Source organism: Pleurodeles waltl, chromosome 6 (genome assembly GCF_031143425.1).
Source record: "Pleurodeles waltl isolate 20211129_DDA chromosome 6, aPleWal1.hap1.20221129, whole genome shotgun sequence".
Taxonomy (NCBI): domain Eukaryota; kingdom Metazoa; phylum Chordata; class Amphibia; order Caudata; family Salamandridae; genus Pleurodeles; species Pleurodeles waltl.
In genome coordinates, this window is record NC_090445.1 from 77,613,370 (window position 1) to 77,630,628 (window position 17,259).

Genomic DNA, 17,259 nt, shown 5'->3' on the forward strand with positions numbered 1-17,259 from the left:
TGTTTGATGATGGCAAATATTTCCTTGTTAGTGCTCAAGTCAATGCGATTTGCAAGAGCTGTGCGTGTCATGTTCTGTATTAGCTGCTGATTTGAAAATGTCTTAATGTCTGTGATATCTTGACTCTCTATTTGCACTACAGATGCTTGCAGTGGCGTTTCATCAGCCTGATTTCATCTGTGTACTAGCAAGCTCTTGCTGTTGGGTTGTGCTTGAGGGCAGCTAGGGTGTCAACCCATGCGGTGATCCAGCTGCTGAGGTTCTTGATGGTTTTTGGCAAGCTGCTGGTGTGGGTGCTCGGGAAGGGGAGAAGCATACGCCTCTTCTGAAATGGGTTTCCAGCTGCAGCAACTCGCAATAAAGTGAGTACTGCAATGTCACACATAAGCTATCAAAAAACCTGCTAGCTATGATTGTAAGTCCATAATTTTCTTGTTTTTCTAAATAGTTCTCAACACCTAGATCCTATTGTAATGTTTTAAAAATGAAGATTTGCTTCACTGATTACTTTATTTCAATTGTATTAGGTTAGTGGACCCCACTGTTCGCCAGTCTGTTTACTTCCTCAGCTGTAATTGTCAGGGTCACTGCTCAGTGGAACATTTTATCTTTTTACGTTTCCAGCATTTGAAATTATGGACTGCCCACCTAAGTTCTTTAATGCCTTGGTACGCCCGGAGTTATGAACAATACTCGCGTGCAAAGTACTTACGTACAGGGCTGTAACAAGGGGGATATTTACCCCAAGCCCTGCTCTTTTTAGGGACCCATTCACTAACACCTAAATTTATTTATATATCACAAAAGCAGGTTTAGCTGCCACTAGCTGTTGCCAGAAAACCAATGAAGGGCCCACAGCACGTTTGTGACCCGAGCCGCACAAATGCTCTTGACAAGTGTGTTTAGATGCTTGTTCAGGATTGATTTTCTCTTCTGTATACAACTGTATATTTAAAGGTTTATTACAAGATGGAAAGGCCTTTATAATAATTTGATACTGGAGAGCTACAACTAAAGCCCTGACTCCGTGAGAAAGAGGGTGTGGTATTTAACATCACAGGTTAACACAATGCAGTCAAGTATGTTACTGGTATGGTAAATAACTTCTGTTCAAAGCTTTCAATTTAGAAATAAGACATAATTTGCAGAATCATTATTTACCACATCAAGGCCCATATTTATACTTTTTGATGCAAAACTGTGCAAACGCAGTTTTGCATCAAAATGTATAGCGCCAGCTTGCGCCAGCCGGGTGCCAAATGTATGGAATCCCGCAAGCAGGCGTACTGGTTGTACTAGCGTAAGATAAAATAATGTTAGCGGGGTGGGGATGGCAGTACGGGGGAAGGGGGTTTTGCCTCAAATAATCACACTAGGCTGGTTAGAGGCAAAAAAAATGCTGTTAACCAGCCTAGCGTCCTTTCCTGACGCAAAACCATCCATACCACATGACTCCTGTCTTATAAAAGAAAGGAGTCATACCCATCACCCCAATGGCCAGCACAGGGAACAAGTGTCCCCTGGGCATGGCCATTGCACCCAGTGCCATGTAGGGGGGCCCATTTCAGGGACCCCAATGGCACTTAAAAAGAAATTCAAAATACTTACCTCTACTTACCTGGTATGGGGTCCCCCATCCTGCGGTGTCCCTCTGGTGCGTGTGGGGGTGTTCCTGGGGCGGGCACCTGTGGGCTCTTTCCATGGTGTATGACCATGGAAATGAGTCAACAGGTCCCCTATCGCCTGCTCTGACCCAGGCGTTAAATAATGTCGCTAAGCAGGCGTAGCACCATTATTTAGGCCTGCCTCCCCCGTGCACCATTTTTGCACGGGAGGATAGATACCTCGCATCTCATTGACACAAGGTGGTTACACGCATCCAAAAAATGACCTTCACTCCAATATTTTGACGCTAGACAGGTCTCGCGTCAACATATAAATATGGAGTTAAGTTTGAGCTGAATTTGCGTCAAAATTTTTTAGCTAACAGAGTATAAATATGCCCCCAAATGCTTTATGTTTGCCTGTTTTTTCAGTCCTCTTCCTTTCCTATATGTTTGCATGTTTGAGCTGCTGGCGGAGAATTGCAAGGATGTGATAATTATCACACAACTCGCTATTCCAATCCCTGTGCACAGTTGAGCTTGTAATCAAGGTCATAGTTTAGTATTATGCGAGGGCCAGATTTTGGGAGACATACTTACCACACCCAGATCTTCATTACTAATGTCCCAGTGTTTAATGCAGTAATGGTACCACCAGATAAAATCCGACACTGGAAGTTCTGAATGTATTGTGTCCCATAAACATCGCCTATTCTGAGCTTTTTCTGCAAAAACATGCAGATTTGGGTGCCTACTGCACCAAATCACGCACATTACGGTATTTACATCGCCTCCTGGTAAAAAAAGTAGCACATTTGACCTGCCAACGCTTACCGGGTAAAAATTGCAGCTGTGCTGTTTCTTGCAATATCTAGAACTTCAGTATAAACAGTAGAAAGAGCTGCCGCACATACAAGATTTCAACGGGACACTCATAAGGGCCTGAACAAAAATGTATTGAACTGTCACTTGTACATATGCTTTTTGTATAGCACCTGCGCACTTCTATGCACTTTCTTCACTTTCACTGTGACGTATTTATGCTTACAGCACCTTATTATATTTGAATATGTTCAAAAAAAATATTGTTAACCTCATGTTTTACATAACTGAATATATTGTGATTTAAATTCTGTTTAAAAAACCTAGTGATGGTTGTATATGGTTGTGCTTACACTTCCCCCACAGGCACCATTGTTTTTACCTTATACATTGTCTTGCCCTGGTCCCAAGGTTATTTGGCTGCACCTTGTTCTTTAAGCATTTATTTTGGGAAGGTAGACATTAGGAGCTCCAGTGAGCAGGACCATGAATATTCTGAAGACAACCATCTGGGGAGAAAGAGGAAGCGAGAGAGAAAGGGAGAAATGTTTATGTAGCACCGTGACCAGTGTTCAGTTTGAGCCGGTGGTTTCCGGTGCTCAGTAATTAATTGTCAAAACCAGCACTTGCGAAAGTCTGCCACATGGTGGCGCTGTTTGTCTAATTTAGAGATGAGCTCAATAACTGCTGTTTGTTAACTCAATATACATTAAAAACTACTAATACTGACGCCCAAACCATTCTTATAGGTTTGGGTACCTGGAATAGTCAGAATTGTCACACTTGTAGGAGTGTGAGGGTCAGTAGTTGTGTTGGTACTGTCATTGGCCCTGCCAGGTGCACAAGTGGTGCAAACAGCAGTGGCCTCCTGGCGAGGGCCCTGGCACTTGTTTTTTTTTGTTTTTTTAAAAATAAATTAGGTACTGACCCTGACTGACACCTGACTGCGTGTCTTAGGTTTGGAGATATGATACCCTTGCACTTGGGAATAACAAATACTCAAAGCAAATTGGAAATGGGACAGAGCATAATGTAACGCCTTCTATCTGTTAAATATTAGAGATGTTGAGTAGTCCTTAAAGGGGAAAGACTATAGCGGATACCCTCTCACATGGCCAGATACTAGGCCATCCCATCAAAAGAAAGGATTGAGGGGATCCATAAGAAACCAGTTTGTACCATGTTATAACTTTAACAAAGAATTACACTGATGAATTGACTAACAAAATTTCTTTCAATTGCAGAAAAGCTCCCACTAGAACTGGGTAAGTAAAATAAATATTAAATGTCTTCTGTACCCAGACTCATGTTTAACAGTTATATCAGATTTAAAAATACTCTGTGTTTTCTTTCAGAGAGAATATACTGCAAAAACTTTGAAGGTAAGAAGCACTTATCCTGCAAACACCCTCATGTGTATATTCTGAAATGCCCTGCCCTGGATGTTACATGAATTGCCTTAGATCATACCCAGCGTGATTTAGCAGGGGTTAGACTGAGCTTCTAGGATGAGAAGCAGCCTACCTCGGGTCAGGTGAAGTGTTAGTAGGGTAAGAGTTAAAAGAGATGAGTCTAAAAGTCATGAGATCATTTGCATTGAGGAGTGTTTTTTAATAAAGGTTGGGTTATCAAGGTCTTAAATTCAGCTAAAATAATCCCAGTATCCATCAGCATGGATGTGCCCATGTCCCTGATGACAATAAGCATCTTGGCCGGGCAGATCCCCAGAGGTAACATAATCTGCTTGTTTTTTAATTCTATCTCACATGCACTTTACACTTAACAAATCATACTAATTCACAACTTCCACCAGGATCAGTGATTGAGTAAATGGCTGTCAATGGTACATTAGTAAATTTCCTTGCAGATCTTTCTTACCTTAATACAACCTTAATACAGAAGGATTTGGACAAATGTTCTATAAACACATCAAATGGCGCTACTACATTCTGTTTCAACAGTTTCTGGTCCTATTTAGTAGAAAGACTTTTACAAGTTTTTTTTTTTATTAGATTATGTGATATACAAACAGTTACGAGGCAAAGTTATGGGCATCTGCTTCACCCCAGCTATGCGAACCTGCATATGGGCTGGTGAGAGGAGCAGATGCTCTTGGTCATTTATAAGGATGATTGAATGAGCATGCTAAAATCTGGATCCGATATGTAGACAACCTCTTTGCAATATGGAAGGTGTCAGAGGAGAGCCCTCAAAAATGTATGACAAAAAATAATTGCAACAAGCTGAACCTGCATTTTACTAGTTCCATAAGTAGTACAGAAGTTGTGTTTTTAGATTTAAATGTATATATAAAAAATAGAGACAAAAATATTTAAGAAATCAGCGGCAGGCAATACTGTTTTGCATGCAAGAAGCTTCCACTCTAGAAGTTTGATCTCTAATATACCTTATGGAGAAGCCTTGCATTTGCATAAAAAGGGTAGTGAACATAAGGCTCAATTGGGAATGGCGTCACATTTCCTAGAAAGAGGATAACCAGAGCAATCCGTGCAGGAAGCAATTGGAAAAGTAAGCACAGGCAACTGGGAAGATGTGCTGTTTAGGAAGGGGACATGTAAAAGGGTAGAAGGACAGTTGCACCCTAGATTTATCACAAACGAGCAAATACTAACATTTGGAGGAAAATTATTCAATTGTAGGCCCCTTGATGACAATCAAACTAGGGTCCACATTCAGAAGAGCAAGATATGTGCATCTTGAGTTAGTAAAAAGTAGCCCAGAAATGAATCTTAATGAAAACTGGTTGAAGTGAAGTCAAGGATTTCGAAAATGTAGTAAATTCAAGACATGTCAATATGGAGTTAACAGAACTCAGTTCAGTACATCATTCAATAAATGCCTGCAAAACATTAGGGAAGCGTATGACTGCAAAATGGAATATGCAGTTTATGTAGTCTTGTACTTGTGGGCTACAGTATGTAGGCAGTACAATTAATCAGGGCCACAAGCGAGTCTTACAGCATGCTAGAGCAACAAAAAACAAGGATACATCATACCAAATGGCTCTTCATTTTGCTGAGAAACATGACAATAATAATAAAGATCTGAAATATTTTGGGATTGATTCTATTCCTGGAGACATTAGAGGAGGTAATAGAAAAAAGCAACTAAGAAGGTTGGAGTCAACCTGTATTTTAAAATTAGACAGCATGGATCCATCAGGACTGAACATAGAAGAGTGTTAATATTTTTCAAGTTGTCATTGTTTTGTTGTAAGTAATTGTGAATCCCCCTCGGGGAATGGGGATAAGTTAAAAGTAATAATAGTCATTGACTCCTCTCTTTATCTGTTAGAGGGTTCAGCTAAATTTGCAGTATGCATATATTTCAACCCGTTAGGGCCTTGGAGGGACATACACAGTAGTGGGTGTTGCGTTTCACATGGTTACAAGCCAACTTGGGCATAATTATCAGTGGTATTATGTATCCCTCTATGGCATGATACATTTCATTTTTGCATGATATTGCAGAATAAGCGACTGGGGCATAATGTTGAACAGCTCTGTGTAAAAGACGGGACCCTTTTTGATTTAAATGCTACTTTTACTATAAGAATTTGTTAATAAATACTAGCGAAAGCAATGAGAAATATAAATTGTGTTTAAAAATGTACAATGGAGAATAAATAACAGGACTGAGTTAACACAAGTATTTTTTGTTTATAAAATAATGTAAAAAAGTATGATGAAATACGAACGTTCTATGTCTAGACGGGGAACAGGCACTTTAAATGTAGTATCTGAGATCGTGGCCCCCTTGTGTGACCAAGGCAAACATGTTATGGCATTGTCTCAATAAATTAATGATATATGGAATTATCCTGGTGTGCTGACATCTGGTTTCTTTGGAAAGGCGACTGAGAAGCTGACTTTACAGACTATCCTCACCGAGGTATCATGTAAAGGTTTTGTCGCACTATCAAGATAATTATTGAGGTGCTCAAGCTTAATGCTTTTTCATTGAGGAGCCACAATTTGGTGAAATGTTCTAGCATTTGTTTATCTTCAAAGTTCGCCTAGTGAAGATCTCAAAGGCAATAAGAAAATGGCGAGGCCATGAGGCTGCATCAAGATGATAAACCTATCATGAAAACTGGCTCCAGGCATTTAACATCACTTGTCTTGAAAAGATGCTCGTGTCTTGTGTACTGATAAAGTATTTGGCTGCACCTGGGGGTCTTTGAATACTGGAGCCTCATATTATTTCACTACAAATGTGACCCATTGTAAGGAAATGCCTCCTTGGCATGGTTACCCCCTGACTTTTTGCCTTTGCTGATGCCAAGTTATGATTTGAAAGTGTGCTGAGGCCTGCTAACCAGGCCCCAGCACCAGTGTTCTTTCCCTAGCCTGTACCTTTGTTTCCCACACCCTGGCATCCAGGTAAGTCCCTTGTAACTGGTACCCCTGGTACCAAGGGCCCTGATGCCAGGGAAGGTCTCTAATGGCTGCAGCAGGTCTTATGCCACCCTGGAGACCCCTCACTCAGCACAGACACACTGCTTGCCAGCTTGTGTGTGCTGGTGGGGAGAAAACGACTAAGTCGACATGGCACTCCCCTCAGGGTGCCATGCCAACCTCACACTGCCTATGGCATAGATAAGTCACCCCTCTAGCAGGCCTTACAGCCCTAAGGCAGGGTGCACTATACCATAGGTGAGGGCATAGGTGCATGAGCACTATGCCCCAACAGTGTCTAAGCAAAACCTTAGACATTGTAAGTGCAGGGTAGCCATAAGAGTATATGGTCTGGGAGTCTGTCATACACGGACTCCACAGCACCATAATGGCTACACTGAAAACTGGGAAGTTTGGTATCAAACTTCTCAGCACATTAAATGCACACTGATACCAGTGTACATTTTATTGTGAAATACACCCCAGAGGGCACCCCTGACACCCTAGAGATGCCCCCTGAAAACATACCCGCATTCCAGTGTGGGATGACTAGTTTTACCAGGCTGCCACACACCAGACATGTTGCTGGCACACATGGGGAGAGTGCCTTTGTCACTCTGTGGCTAGTAACAAAGCCTGTACTGGGTGGAGGTGCTTCTCACCTCCCCCTGCAGGAACTGTAACACCTGGCGGTGAGCCTCAAAGGCTCACCCCCTTTGTTACAGCACCCCAGGGCACTCCACCTAGTGGAGATGCCCGCCCCCTCCGGCCACGGGCCCACTTTTGGCGGCAAGGCCAGAGGAGATAATGAGAAAAACAAGGAGGAGTCACTGGCCAGTCAGGACAGGCCCTAAGGTGTCCTGAGCTGACGTGACTCTGACTTTTAGAAATCCTCCATCTTGCAGATGGAGGATTCCTCCAGTAGGATTAGGGATGTGCCCCCCTCCCCTCAGGGAGGAGGCACAAAGAGGGTGTAGCCACCCTCAGGGCTAGTAGCCATTGGCTACTAACCCCCCAGACCTAAACACACCCCTAAATTGAGTATTTAGGGGCTCCCAGAACCTAGCAAGATAGATTCCTGCAACCTAAGACGAAGAAGGACTGCTGACCTGAAAGCCCTGCAGAGAAGACTGAGACACCAACTGCTTTGGCCTCAGCTCTACCGGCCTGTCTCCCCACTTCAAGAAAAACTGCAACAGCGACGTGTTCCACAGGGTCCAGCTACCTCAGAAGCGTCAGAGAACTACCCTGCATCTAAAAGGACCAAGAACTCCCGAGGACAGCGGCTCTGCTCCAAAGAAGAAACATCTTTGCAACAAAGAAGCAGCTTTTAAAGACCACACGTTTCCCGCCGGAAGCGTGAGACTTTGCACTCTGCACCCGACGCCCCAGACTCGGCCTGCGGAGAACCAGCACTACAGGGAGGACTCTCCGGCGACTGCGACCCTGTGAGTAGCCAGAGTTGACCCCCCTTGAGACCCCCCAGCGACGCCTGCAGAGGGAATCCAGAGGCTACCCCTGACCGCGACTGCCTGCTTCAAAGAACCCAACGCCTGGTAAAGACACTGCACCCGCAGCCCCCAGGACCTGAAGGATCCGACCTCCAGTGCAGAAGCAACCCCCAGGTGGCCCTCTCCCTTGCCCAGGTGGTGGCTACCCCGAGGAGCCCCCCCTTGCCTGTCTGCTTGGCTGAAGAGACCCCTGGCCTATTACAAACTGTTTGCACTCTGCACCCGGCCGCCCCGTGCCGCTGATGGTGTACTTTTTGTGCTGACTTGTGTCCCCCCCCCGGTGCCCTACAAAACCCCCCTGGTCTGCCCTCCGAAGACCCGGGTACTTACCTGCTGGCAGACTGGAACCGTGGCACCCCCTTCTCCATTGAAGCCTACCTGTTTTGGGCACCACTTTGAACTCTGCACCTGACCGGCCCTGAGCTGCTGGTGTGGTAACTTTGGGGTTGCTCTGAACCCCCAACAGTGGGCTACCTTGGACCCAACTTTGAACCCTGTAGGTGGTTTACTTACCTGCAAAACTAACAAACACTTACCTCCCCCAGGAACTGTTGAAAATTGCAGTGTGTCTAGTTTTAAAATAGCTTATTGCCATTTTTGTGAAAACTGTACATGCTATTTTGCTGATTCAAAGTACCTAAAGTTCCTAAGTGAAATACCTTTCATTTGAAGTATTACTTGTAAATCTTGAACCTGTGGTTCTTAAAATAAACTAAGAACATATATTTTCCTATACAAAAACCTATTGGCCTGGAATTGTCTTTGAGTTCCTCATTTATTGCCTGTGTGTGTACAACAAATGCTTAACATGACCCACTGATAAGCCTACTGCTCGACCACACTACCACAAAATAGAGCATTAGAATTATCTCTTTTTTACACTATCTTACCTCTAAGGGGAACCCTTGGACTCTGTGCATGCTATTTCTTACTTTGAAATAGCACATACAGAGCCAACTTCCTACATTGGTGGATCAGCGGTGGGGTACAAGACTTTGCATTTGCTGGACTACTCAGCCAATACCTGATCACACGACTAAATTCCAAAAATTGTCATTAGAAACTGATTTTTGAAATTTTAGCTATTTTTCTAAATTTTTAAAAGTCATGCTAGGGCCTTGTGTTAGTCCCTGTTAGCATTTCTTTTAGAGTTTAAACGTTTTGTAAAAGTTTGAATTAAGTTCTAAAGATAGTTTTAGATTCTTAAAAAGTATTCCAACTTTTAGAAACATAATGTCTGCTGCAGAAGAGATAGTGATGGAACTTAACCTCACCCCTTACCTGCATCTTAGGATGTCAGAGCTAAGATCTCTCTGCAAAATAAAAAATATAAAGACTGGTTCAAACCCTACCAAAGTACAGCTCCAGGAGCTTTTGGCAGAGTTTGCTAACAACAACCCCTCTGATGATACCCTCCCAGAGGGGGAAGCTAGTGATGTGGAGGATTTCCCACCCCCACTCCTAGTTAGGGAGACCAGGGTTCCTCAAACCCTGTCTCCACAAGTGATAGTCAGAGATGCTGCTTCTCTCACAGGAGAGTCCAGCAACTCTGGAAGCATTGAGGGCAGCCTCAATGAAGATGACCTCCTGCTAGCCAGGTTGGCCAAAAGATTGGCTTTGGAAAGGCAGATCCTAGTCATAGAAAGGGAAAGACAAGAGATGGGCTTAGGTCCCATCAATGGTGGCAGCAACATAAATAGGGTCAGAGATTCTTCTGACATGCTGAAAATTCCTAAAGGGATTGTAACTAAATATGAAGATGGTGATGACATCACCAAATGGTTCACAGCTTTTGAGAGGGCTTGTGCAACCAGAAAAGTAATAGATCTCACTGGGGTGCTCTCCTTTGGGAAATGTTCACTGGAAAGTGTAGGGATAGACTCCTCACACTCTCTGGAAAAGATGCAGAATCCTATGACCTCATGAAGGCTACCCTGATTGAGGGCTTTGGATTCTCAACTGAGGAGTACAGGATTACGTTCAGGGGGGCTCAAAAATCCTCGAGCCAGACCTGGGTTGATTTTTGTTGACTACTCAGTTAAAACACTGGATGGTTGGATTCATGGCAGTGGTGTAAATGATTATGATGGGCTGTACAATTTATTTGTGAAATAACCTGTTAAGTAATTGTTTCAATGATAAACTGCATCAGCATCTGGTAGACCTAGGACCAATTTCTCCCCAAGAATTGGGAAAGAAGGCGGACCATTGTGTCAAGACTAGGGTGACCAAGACTTCCACAGGGGGTGACCAAAAGAAAGGGGTCACAAAGACTCCCCAGGGGAAGAGTGTTGAGGCATCCAAGGGAAACAGTAAAGATTCTTCTACAGGGCCCCAAAAACCTGCTCATGAGGGAGGGTCCAAAGCCTCTTCACAATCCAATTTTGGGTACAAGGGTAAAAACTTTGATCCCAAAAAGGCCTGGTGTCGTAGCTGTAATCAGCAGGGACACCAAACTGAAGACAAGGCCTGTCCCAAGAAAGGTTCCACTTCTAACTCTACTCCAGCTAACACTGGAATGGCCAGTCTCCAAGTGGGATCAACAGTGTGCCCAGAGCAAATCAGGGTTCACACTGAAGCTACATTAGTCTCTGAGGGTGGGGTGGATTTAGCCACAATGGCTGCCTGGCCCCCTAATATGCAAAAATACAGGCAGCAACTCTTAATTAATGGGACAAGTGTAGAAGGCCTGAGGGATTCAGGTGCCAGTGTCACCATGGTGCCAGAGAAACTGGTTTCCCCTGGTCAATACCTAGCTGGACAAACTTATCCAGTCACCAACGCTGACAATCAGATTAAAGTACATCCCATGGCTATGGTAACTTTAGAGTGGGGAGGGGTCAATGTCCTGAAACAGGTGGTGGTCTCCTCAAATATCCCTGTAGACTGTTTGCTTGGAAATGACCTGGAGTCCTCAGCATGGGCTGAGGTAGAAGTCAAAACCCATGCAGCCATGCTGGGTATCCCTGAACTGGTGTTTGTCAAGACAAGGGCACAGTGCAAGGCTCAGGGTGAAAAAGTGGTGTTGGAGCCTGGAAAAAGGGCCCAACCCTCCAAGAGAAAAGGAAAGAAGACTGCGGAACCAGCTTCAACACAACAAGAGAAAGAGAACCTCTCTTTCCAGGAAGAAGTTTTGCCCTCTGAGGGAACTGAGCCCATGGAGTTAGAACCTTATCAGGTTGAGCTTCTAGGCCCAGGGGGACCCACAAGGGAACAGTTGTGTAAGGGGCAAGAAACCTGTCCCTCTCTTCAAGGCCTTAGGCAGCAAGCTGCTGAAGAGTCCAAAGGAAAAATCACTGGAACACATAGAGTCTATTGGGAAGATGGACTCCTCTACACTGAGGCAAGAGATCCCAAACCTGGTGCCACTAGGAGAGTGGTAGTGCCTCAGGAGTTTAGGAAGTTCATTCTGACCTTAGCTCATGATATTCCACTTGCTGGGCGTTTGGGACAGACCAAGACTTGGGAGAGGTTAGTCAACCATTTCTATTGGCTCAACATGTCCCAGAAGGTAAAGGAGTTTTGTGTCTCCTGTGCCACCTGTCAAGCCAGTGGTAACACAGGTGGACACCCAAAGGCCCCCCTCATTCCACTTCCAGTGGTGGGGGTCCCCTTTGAAAGAGTGGGTGCGGACATAGTGGATCCACTTGAACCTCCCACAGCCTCAGGGAACCAATACATACTAGTAGTAGTGGATCATGCTACTAGATACCCTGAAGCAATTCCCCTTTTGTCCACTACTGTCCCTGCAGTAGCAAAAGCACTCATTGGTATCTTTAACAGAGTGGGATTTCCTAAGGAGGTGGTGTCTGACATGGGTACCAACTTCATGTCAGCATACCTGAAGCACATGTGGAATGAGTGTGGGGTGACTTACAAATTCACCACACCATACCATCCACAAACCAATGGTCTTGTAGAAAGGTTTAACAAGACATTGAAAGACATGATCATGGGGCTCCCTGAAAAACTCAAAAGGAGATGGGATGTCCTCTTGCCATGTCTGCTTTTCGCCTACAGAGTGGTGCCTCAGAAGGGAGTAGGGGGTTCCCCCTTTGAACTTCTGTTTGGCCATCCTGTCAGGGGACCACTAGCTCTTGTAAAAGAAGGCTGGGAGAGACCTCTTCATGAGCCTAAACAAGATATAGTGGACTATGTACTAGGCCTACGTTCAAGGGTGGCAGAGTACATGGAAAAGGCAAGTAAAAACCTTGAGGCCAGCCAACAACTCCAGAAGATGTGGTATGAAAAAAACGCTGCTATGGTTGAGTTTCAGCCAGGGCAGAAAGTCTGGGTTCTGGAGCCTGTGGCTCCCAGGGCACTTCAGGACAGATGGAGTGGCCCTTACCCAGTGCTAGAAAGAAAGAGTCAGGTCACCCACCTGGTAGACCTAGGCACTAGCAGGACCCCCAAAAGGGTGATCCATGTGAACCACCTCAAACTCTTTCATGACAGGGCATATGTGAATCTGTTGATGGTAACAGATGAGGACCAGGAAGCTGAGAGTGAACCTCTCTCTGATCTCCTCTCCACAGACCCTAAAGATGGTTCAGTTGATGGAGTGATCTATTCAGACACCCTCTCTGACCAACAGCAATCTGACTGTAGGAAGGTCCTGCAACAGTTTGCTGAGCTCTTTTCCCTAACCCCTGGTCAGACACACCTGTGTACCCATGATGTGGACATAGGAGACAGTATGCCTGTCAAAAACTAAATTTTCAGACAGTCTGACCAAGTTAAGGAAAGCATCAAAGTGGAAGTCCACAAGATGCTGGAATTGGGAGTCATTGAGCACTCTGACAGCCCCTGGGCTAGCCCAGTGGTCTTAGTCCCCACACCTCACACCAAAGATGGAAAGAGAGAGATGAGGTTTTGTGTGGACTACAGAGGACTTAATTCTGTCACCAAGACAGATGCCCATCCCATTCCAAGGGCAGATGAATTAATTGACAAACTAGGTGCTGCCAGATACTTAAGAACCTTTGACTTGACAGCAGGGTACTAGCACATCAAAATGGCACCAGGAGCAAAAGAAAAGACAGCATTCTCCACACCTGATGGGCACTATCAGTTCACTGTTATGCCCTTTGGTTTAAAGAATGCCCCTGCCACCTTCCAATGGTTGGTGAATCAAGTCCTTGCTGGCTTGGAGTCCTTTAGTGCAGCTTATCTTGACGATATTGCTGTCTTTAGCTCCAGCTGGCAGGATCACCTGGTCCACCTGAAGAAGGTTTTGAAGGCCTTCCAAGCAGCAGGCCTCTCTATCAAGGCATCCAAATGTCAGATAGGGCAAGGAACTGTGGTTTACTTGGGACACCTTGTAGGTGGAGGCCAGGTTCAGCCACTCCAGCCCAAGATCCAGACTATTCTGGACTGGGCAGCCCCAAAAACCCAGACTCAAGTCAGGGCATTCCTTGGCTTGACTGGGTACTACAGGAGGTTTGTGAAGGGATATGGATCAATAGTGACACCCCTCACAGAACGTACCTCCAAGAAAATGCCCAAGAAGGTAAACTGGACTGTAGAATGCCAACAGGCCTTTGACACCCTGAAACAAGCTATGTGCACAGCACCAGTTCTCAAAGCTCCAGATTACTCCAAGCAGTTCATTGTGCAGATTGATGCCTCTGAACATGGGATAGGGGCAGTTTTGTCCCAAACAAATGATGATGGCCTTGACCAGCCTGTTGCTTTCATTAGCAGGAGGTTACTCCCCAGGGAGCAGCGTTGGAGTGCCATTGAGAGGCAGGCCTTTGCTGTGGTTTGGTCCCTGAGGAAGCTGAGACCATACCTCTTTGCTACTCACTTTGTAGTTCAAACTGACCACAGACCTCTCAGATGGCTAATGCAAATGAAAGGTGAAAATCCAAAACTGTTGAGGTGGTCCATCTCCCTACAGGGAATGGACTTTATAGTGGAACACAGACCTGGGACTGCCCATGCCAATGCAGATGGCCTTTCCAGGTTCTTCCACTTAGAAAATGAAGACTCTCTTGGGAAAGGTTAGTCTCGTCCTCTTTCGTTTGGGGGGGGAGGGGTTGTGTAAGGAAATGCCTCCTTGGCATGGTTACCCCCTGCCTTTTTGCCTTTGCTGATGCCAAGTTATGATTTGAAAGTGTGCTGAGGCCTGCTAACCAGGCCCCAGCACCAGAGTTCTTTCCCTAACCTGTACCTTTGTTTCCAAAATTGGCACACCCTGGCATCCAGGTAAGTCCTTTGTAACTGGTACCCCTGGTATCAAGGGCCCTGATGCCAGGGGAGGTCTCTAAGGGCTGCAGCAGGTCTTATGCCACCCTGGAGACCCCTCACTCAGCACAGACACACTGCTTGCCAGCTTGTGTGTGCTGGTGGGGAGAAAACGACTAAGTCGACATGGCACTCCCCTCAGGGTGCCATGCCAACCTCACATGGCATAGATAAGTCACCCCTCTAGCAGGCCTTACAGCCCTAAGGCAGTGTGCACTATACCATAGGTGAGGGCATAGGTGCATGAGCACTATGCCTCTACAGTGTCTAAGCAAAACCTTAGACATTGTAAGTGCATGGTAGCCATAAGAGTATATGGTCTGGGAGTCTGTCAAACACGGACTCCACAGCACCATAATGGCTACACTGAAAACTGGGATGTTTGGTATCAAACTTCTCAGCACAATAAATGCACACTGTTGCCAGTGTACATTTTTTATTGTGAAATATACCCCAGAGGGCATCTTAGAGATGCCCCCTGAAAACATACCCAACTTCCAGTGTGGGCTGACTAGTTTTAGCAGCCTGCCACACACCAGACATGTTGCTAGCCATATGGGGAGAGTGCCTTTGTCACTCTGTGGCTAGTAACAAAGCCTTTACTGGGTGGAGGTGCTTCTCACCTCCCCCTGCAGAAACTGTAACACCTGGCGGTGAGCCTCAAAGGCTCACCCCCTTTGTTACAGCACCCCAGGGCACTCCAGCTAGTGGAGATGCCCGCCCCCTCTGGCCACAGCCCCACTTTTGGCGGCAAGGCCGGAGGAGATAATGAAAAAAACAAGGAGGAGTCACTGGCCAGTCAGGACAGCCCCTAATGTGCCCTGAGCTGAGGTGACTGACTTTTAGAAATCCTCCATCTTGCAGATGGAGGATTCCCCCAGTAGGATTAGGGATGTGCCCCCCTCCCCTCAGGGCGGAGGCACAAAGAGGGTGTAGCCACCCTCAGGGCTAGTAGCCATTGGCTACTAACCCCCCAGACCTAAACCACCCCTAAATTGAGTATTTAGGGGCTCCCAGAACCTAGCAAGATAGATTCCTGCAACCTAAGACGAAGAAGGACTGCTGACCTGAAAGCCCTGCAGAGTAGATGGAGACACCAACTGCTTTGGCCCCAGCTCTACCGGCCTGTCTCCCCACTTCAAGAAAAACTGCAACAGCGACGCGTTCCACAGGGTCCAGCGACGTCTGAAGCCTCAGAGGACTACCCTGCATCTAAAAGGACCAAGAACTCCCGAGGACAGCGGCTCTGCTCCAAAGAAGAAACATCTTTGCAACAAAGAAGCAACTTTTAAAGACCACACGTTTCCCACCGGAAGCGTGAGACTTTTCACTCTGCACCCGACGCCCCCGGCTCGACCTGCGGAGAACCAAGACTACAGGGAGGACTCTCCGGCGACTGCGACCCTGTGAGTAGCCAGAGTTGACCCCCCTGAATCCCCCCAGCGACGCCTGCAGAGGGAATCCAGAGGCTCCCCCTGACCGCGACTGCCTGCTTCAAAGAACCCGACGCCTGGTAAAGACACTGCACCCACAGCCCCCAGGACCTGACACCACTAGTAGATGCCTTCCACTCAGAAGAATAAACTTGCTGGAAAGTCCCCACTGTACGTGTCCAACCCTGGATGAAATGTTAGCCCTAATGTATTGGGACCACACTCAGAATATCCCCCAAACCCCAGAACGTCAATGCAGTCTTTTGGAGAAAGGAGAACTGGCATGTGTCTCTTAGCCCTCCCCTACTAAAATTAGCTCTAGTACGGGGGGTACAATTAAGAGTTGAATAGTGCGGCCAGAGAATCACTCATCTACTGGTGATATACACAGAGGCCCACTTCATACCTCAGCATTAGTACATACACGTAATGATTGGTATTTTATAATATAATATTATGGCTTGTTATACACTGCTTGCCTACAAATCATATGTATTACAATGACTAAGTATTATGAACAGCTCAGCTGTAACTACACAAAGTACGGCAACGTTTAAGTGTATTTCATCACAAATCTCCATCCTATTAGTTTGGTCCAAGTTATAACCAGGTGTCTTACAACACGGCTCAGTAAGTCATGATATTCATCCCCACAGAGATTTTTAAAAGCATTGGCAAAGTGGACTCTGGTCCAGGACCCCAGCCTTTTAGAGGGCCGCCTGATAAAGCCATCTCTTTCTGCAGATAATCTTGCCTTGATGACCTTGAATAATTCCCAAACAGAATGTTTTAAATACTATTTTCCTTTAATTTATTTTTAATGTGGGTGATATGTGAGAGTCAATTACACACATTTTGCAGCCAAATGTGTTAATGTTTCATGCAAAATCCATAAAAATTGTTTCTTTTACATCAATAAGGACCTCGCATATGAGAAATCTGAGGGTGTAACAAATTATATTATATTAATGAGCTGCTGTGTTACAATATTGAAGACTCGTTACTCTCCTTGAATATCAGGTGTAAACACATTCAGAATTTGGATGTCTACCCATGCACTGTCAGTGACCTGGCCAAAGAAGGCATGAAAGAGCTGAATTTGGTGCATAAATACAAAGCTGTTGCAAACAGGGATCCCCCAAAATATGATTGACCCAGGACCCCCAAATCCTTAAGATGTCCCTGGATCCCTGTGTACCTAATTGTGCTTACAGGCTTGAAGTCT

At 45.5% G+C, this 17,259-nt stretch overlaps 1 protein-coding gene across 1 annotated transcript in view; it reads left to right on the forward strand.

The window, feature by feature from the left end:
- Window positions 1-17,259, forward strand: part of LOC138299240 (E3 ubiquitin-protein ligase TRIM39-like) — a 230,194-nt gene that overhangs the window by 203,064 nt on the left and 9,871 nt on the right. Inside the window, exons 8-9 of the mRNA XM_069237367.1 lie at window positions 3,671-3,691; window positions 3,782-3,808. Coding sequence (XP_069093468.1) covers window positions 3,671-3,691; window positions 3,782-3,808 — 48 coding nt within the window. The remainder of the gene's footprint in view (window positions 1-3,670; window positions 3,692-3,781; window positions 3,809-17,259) is intronic.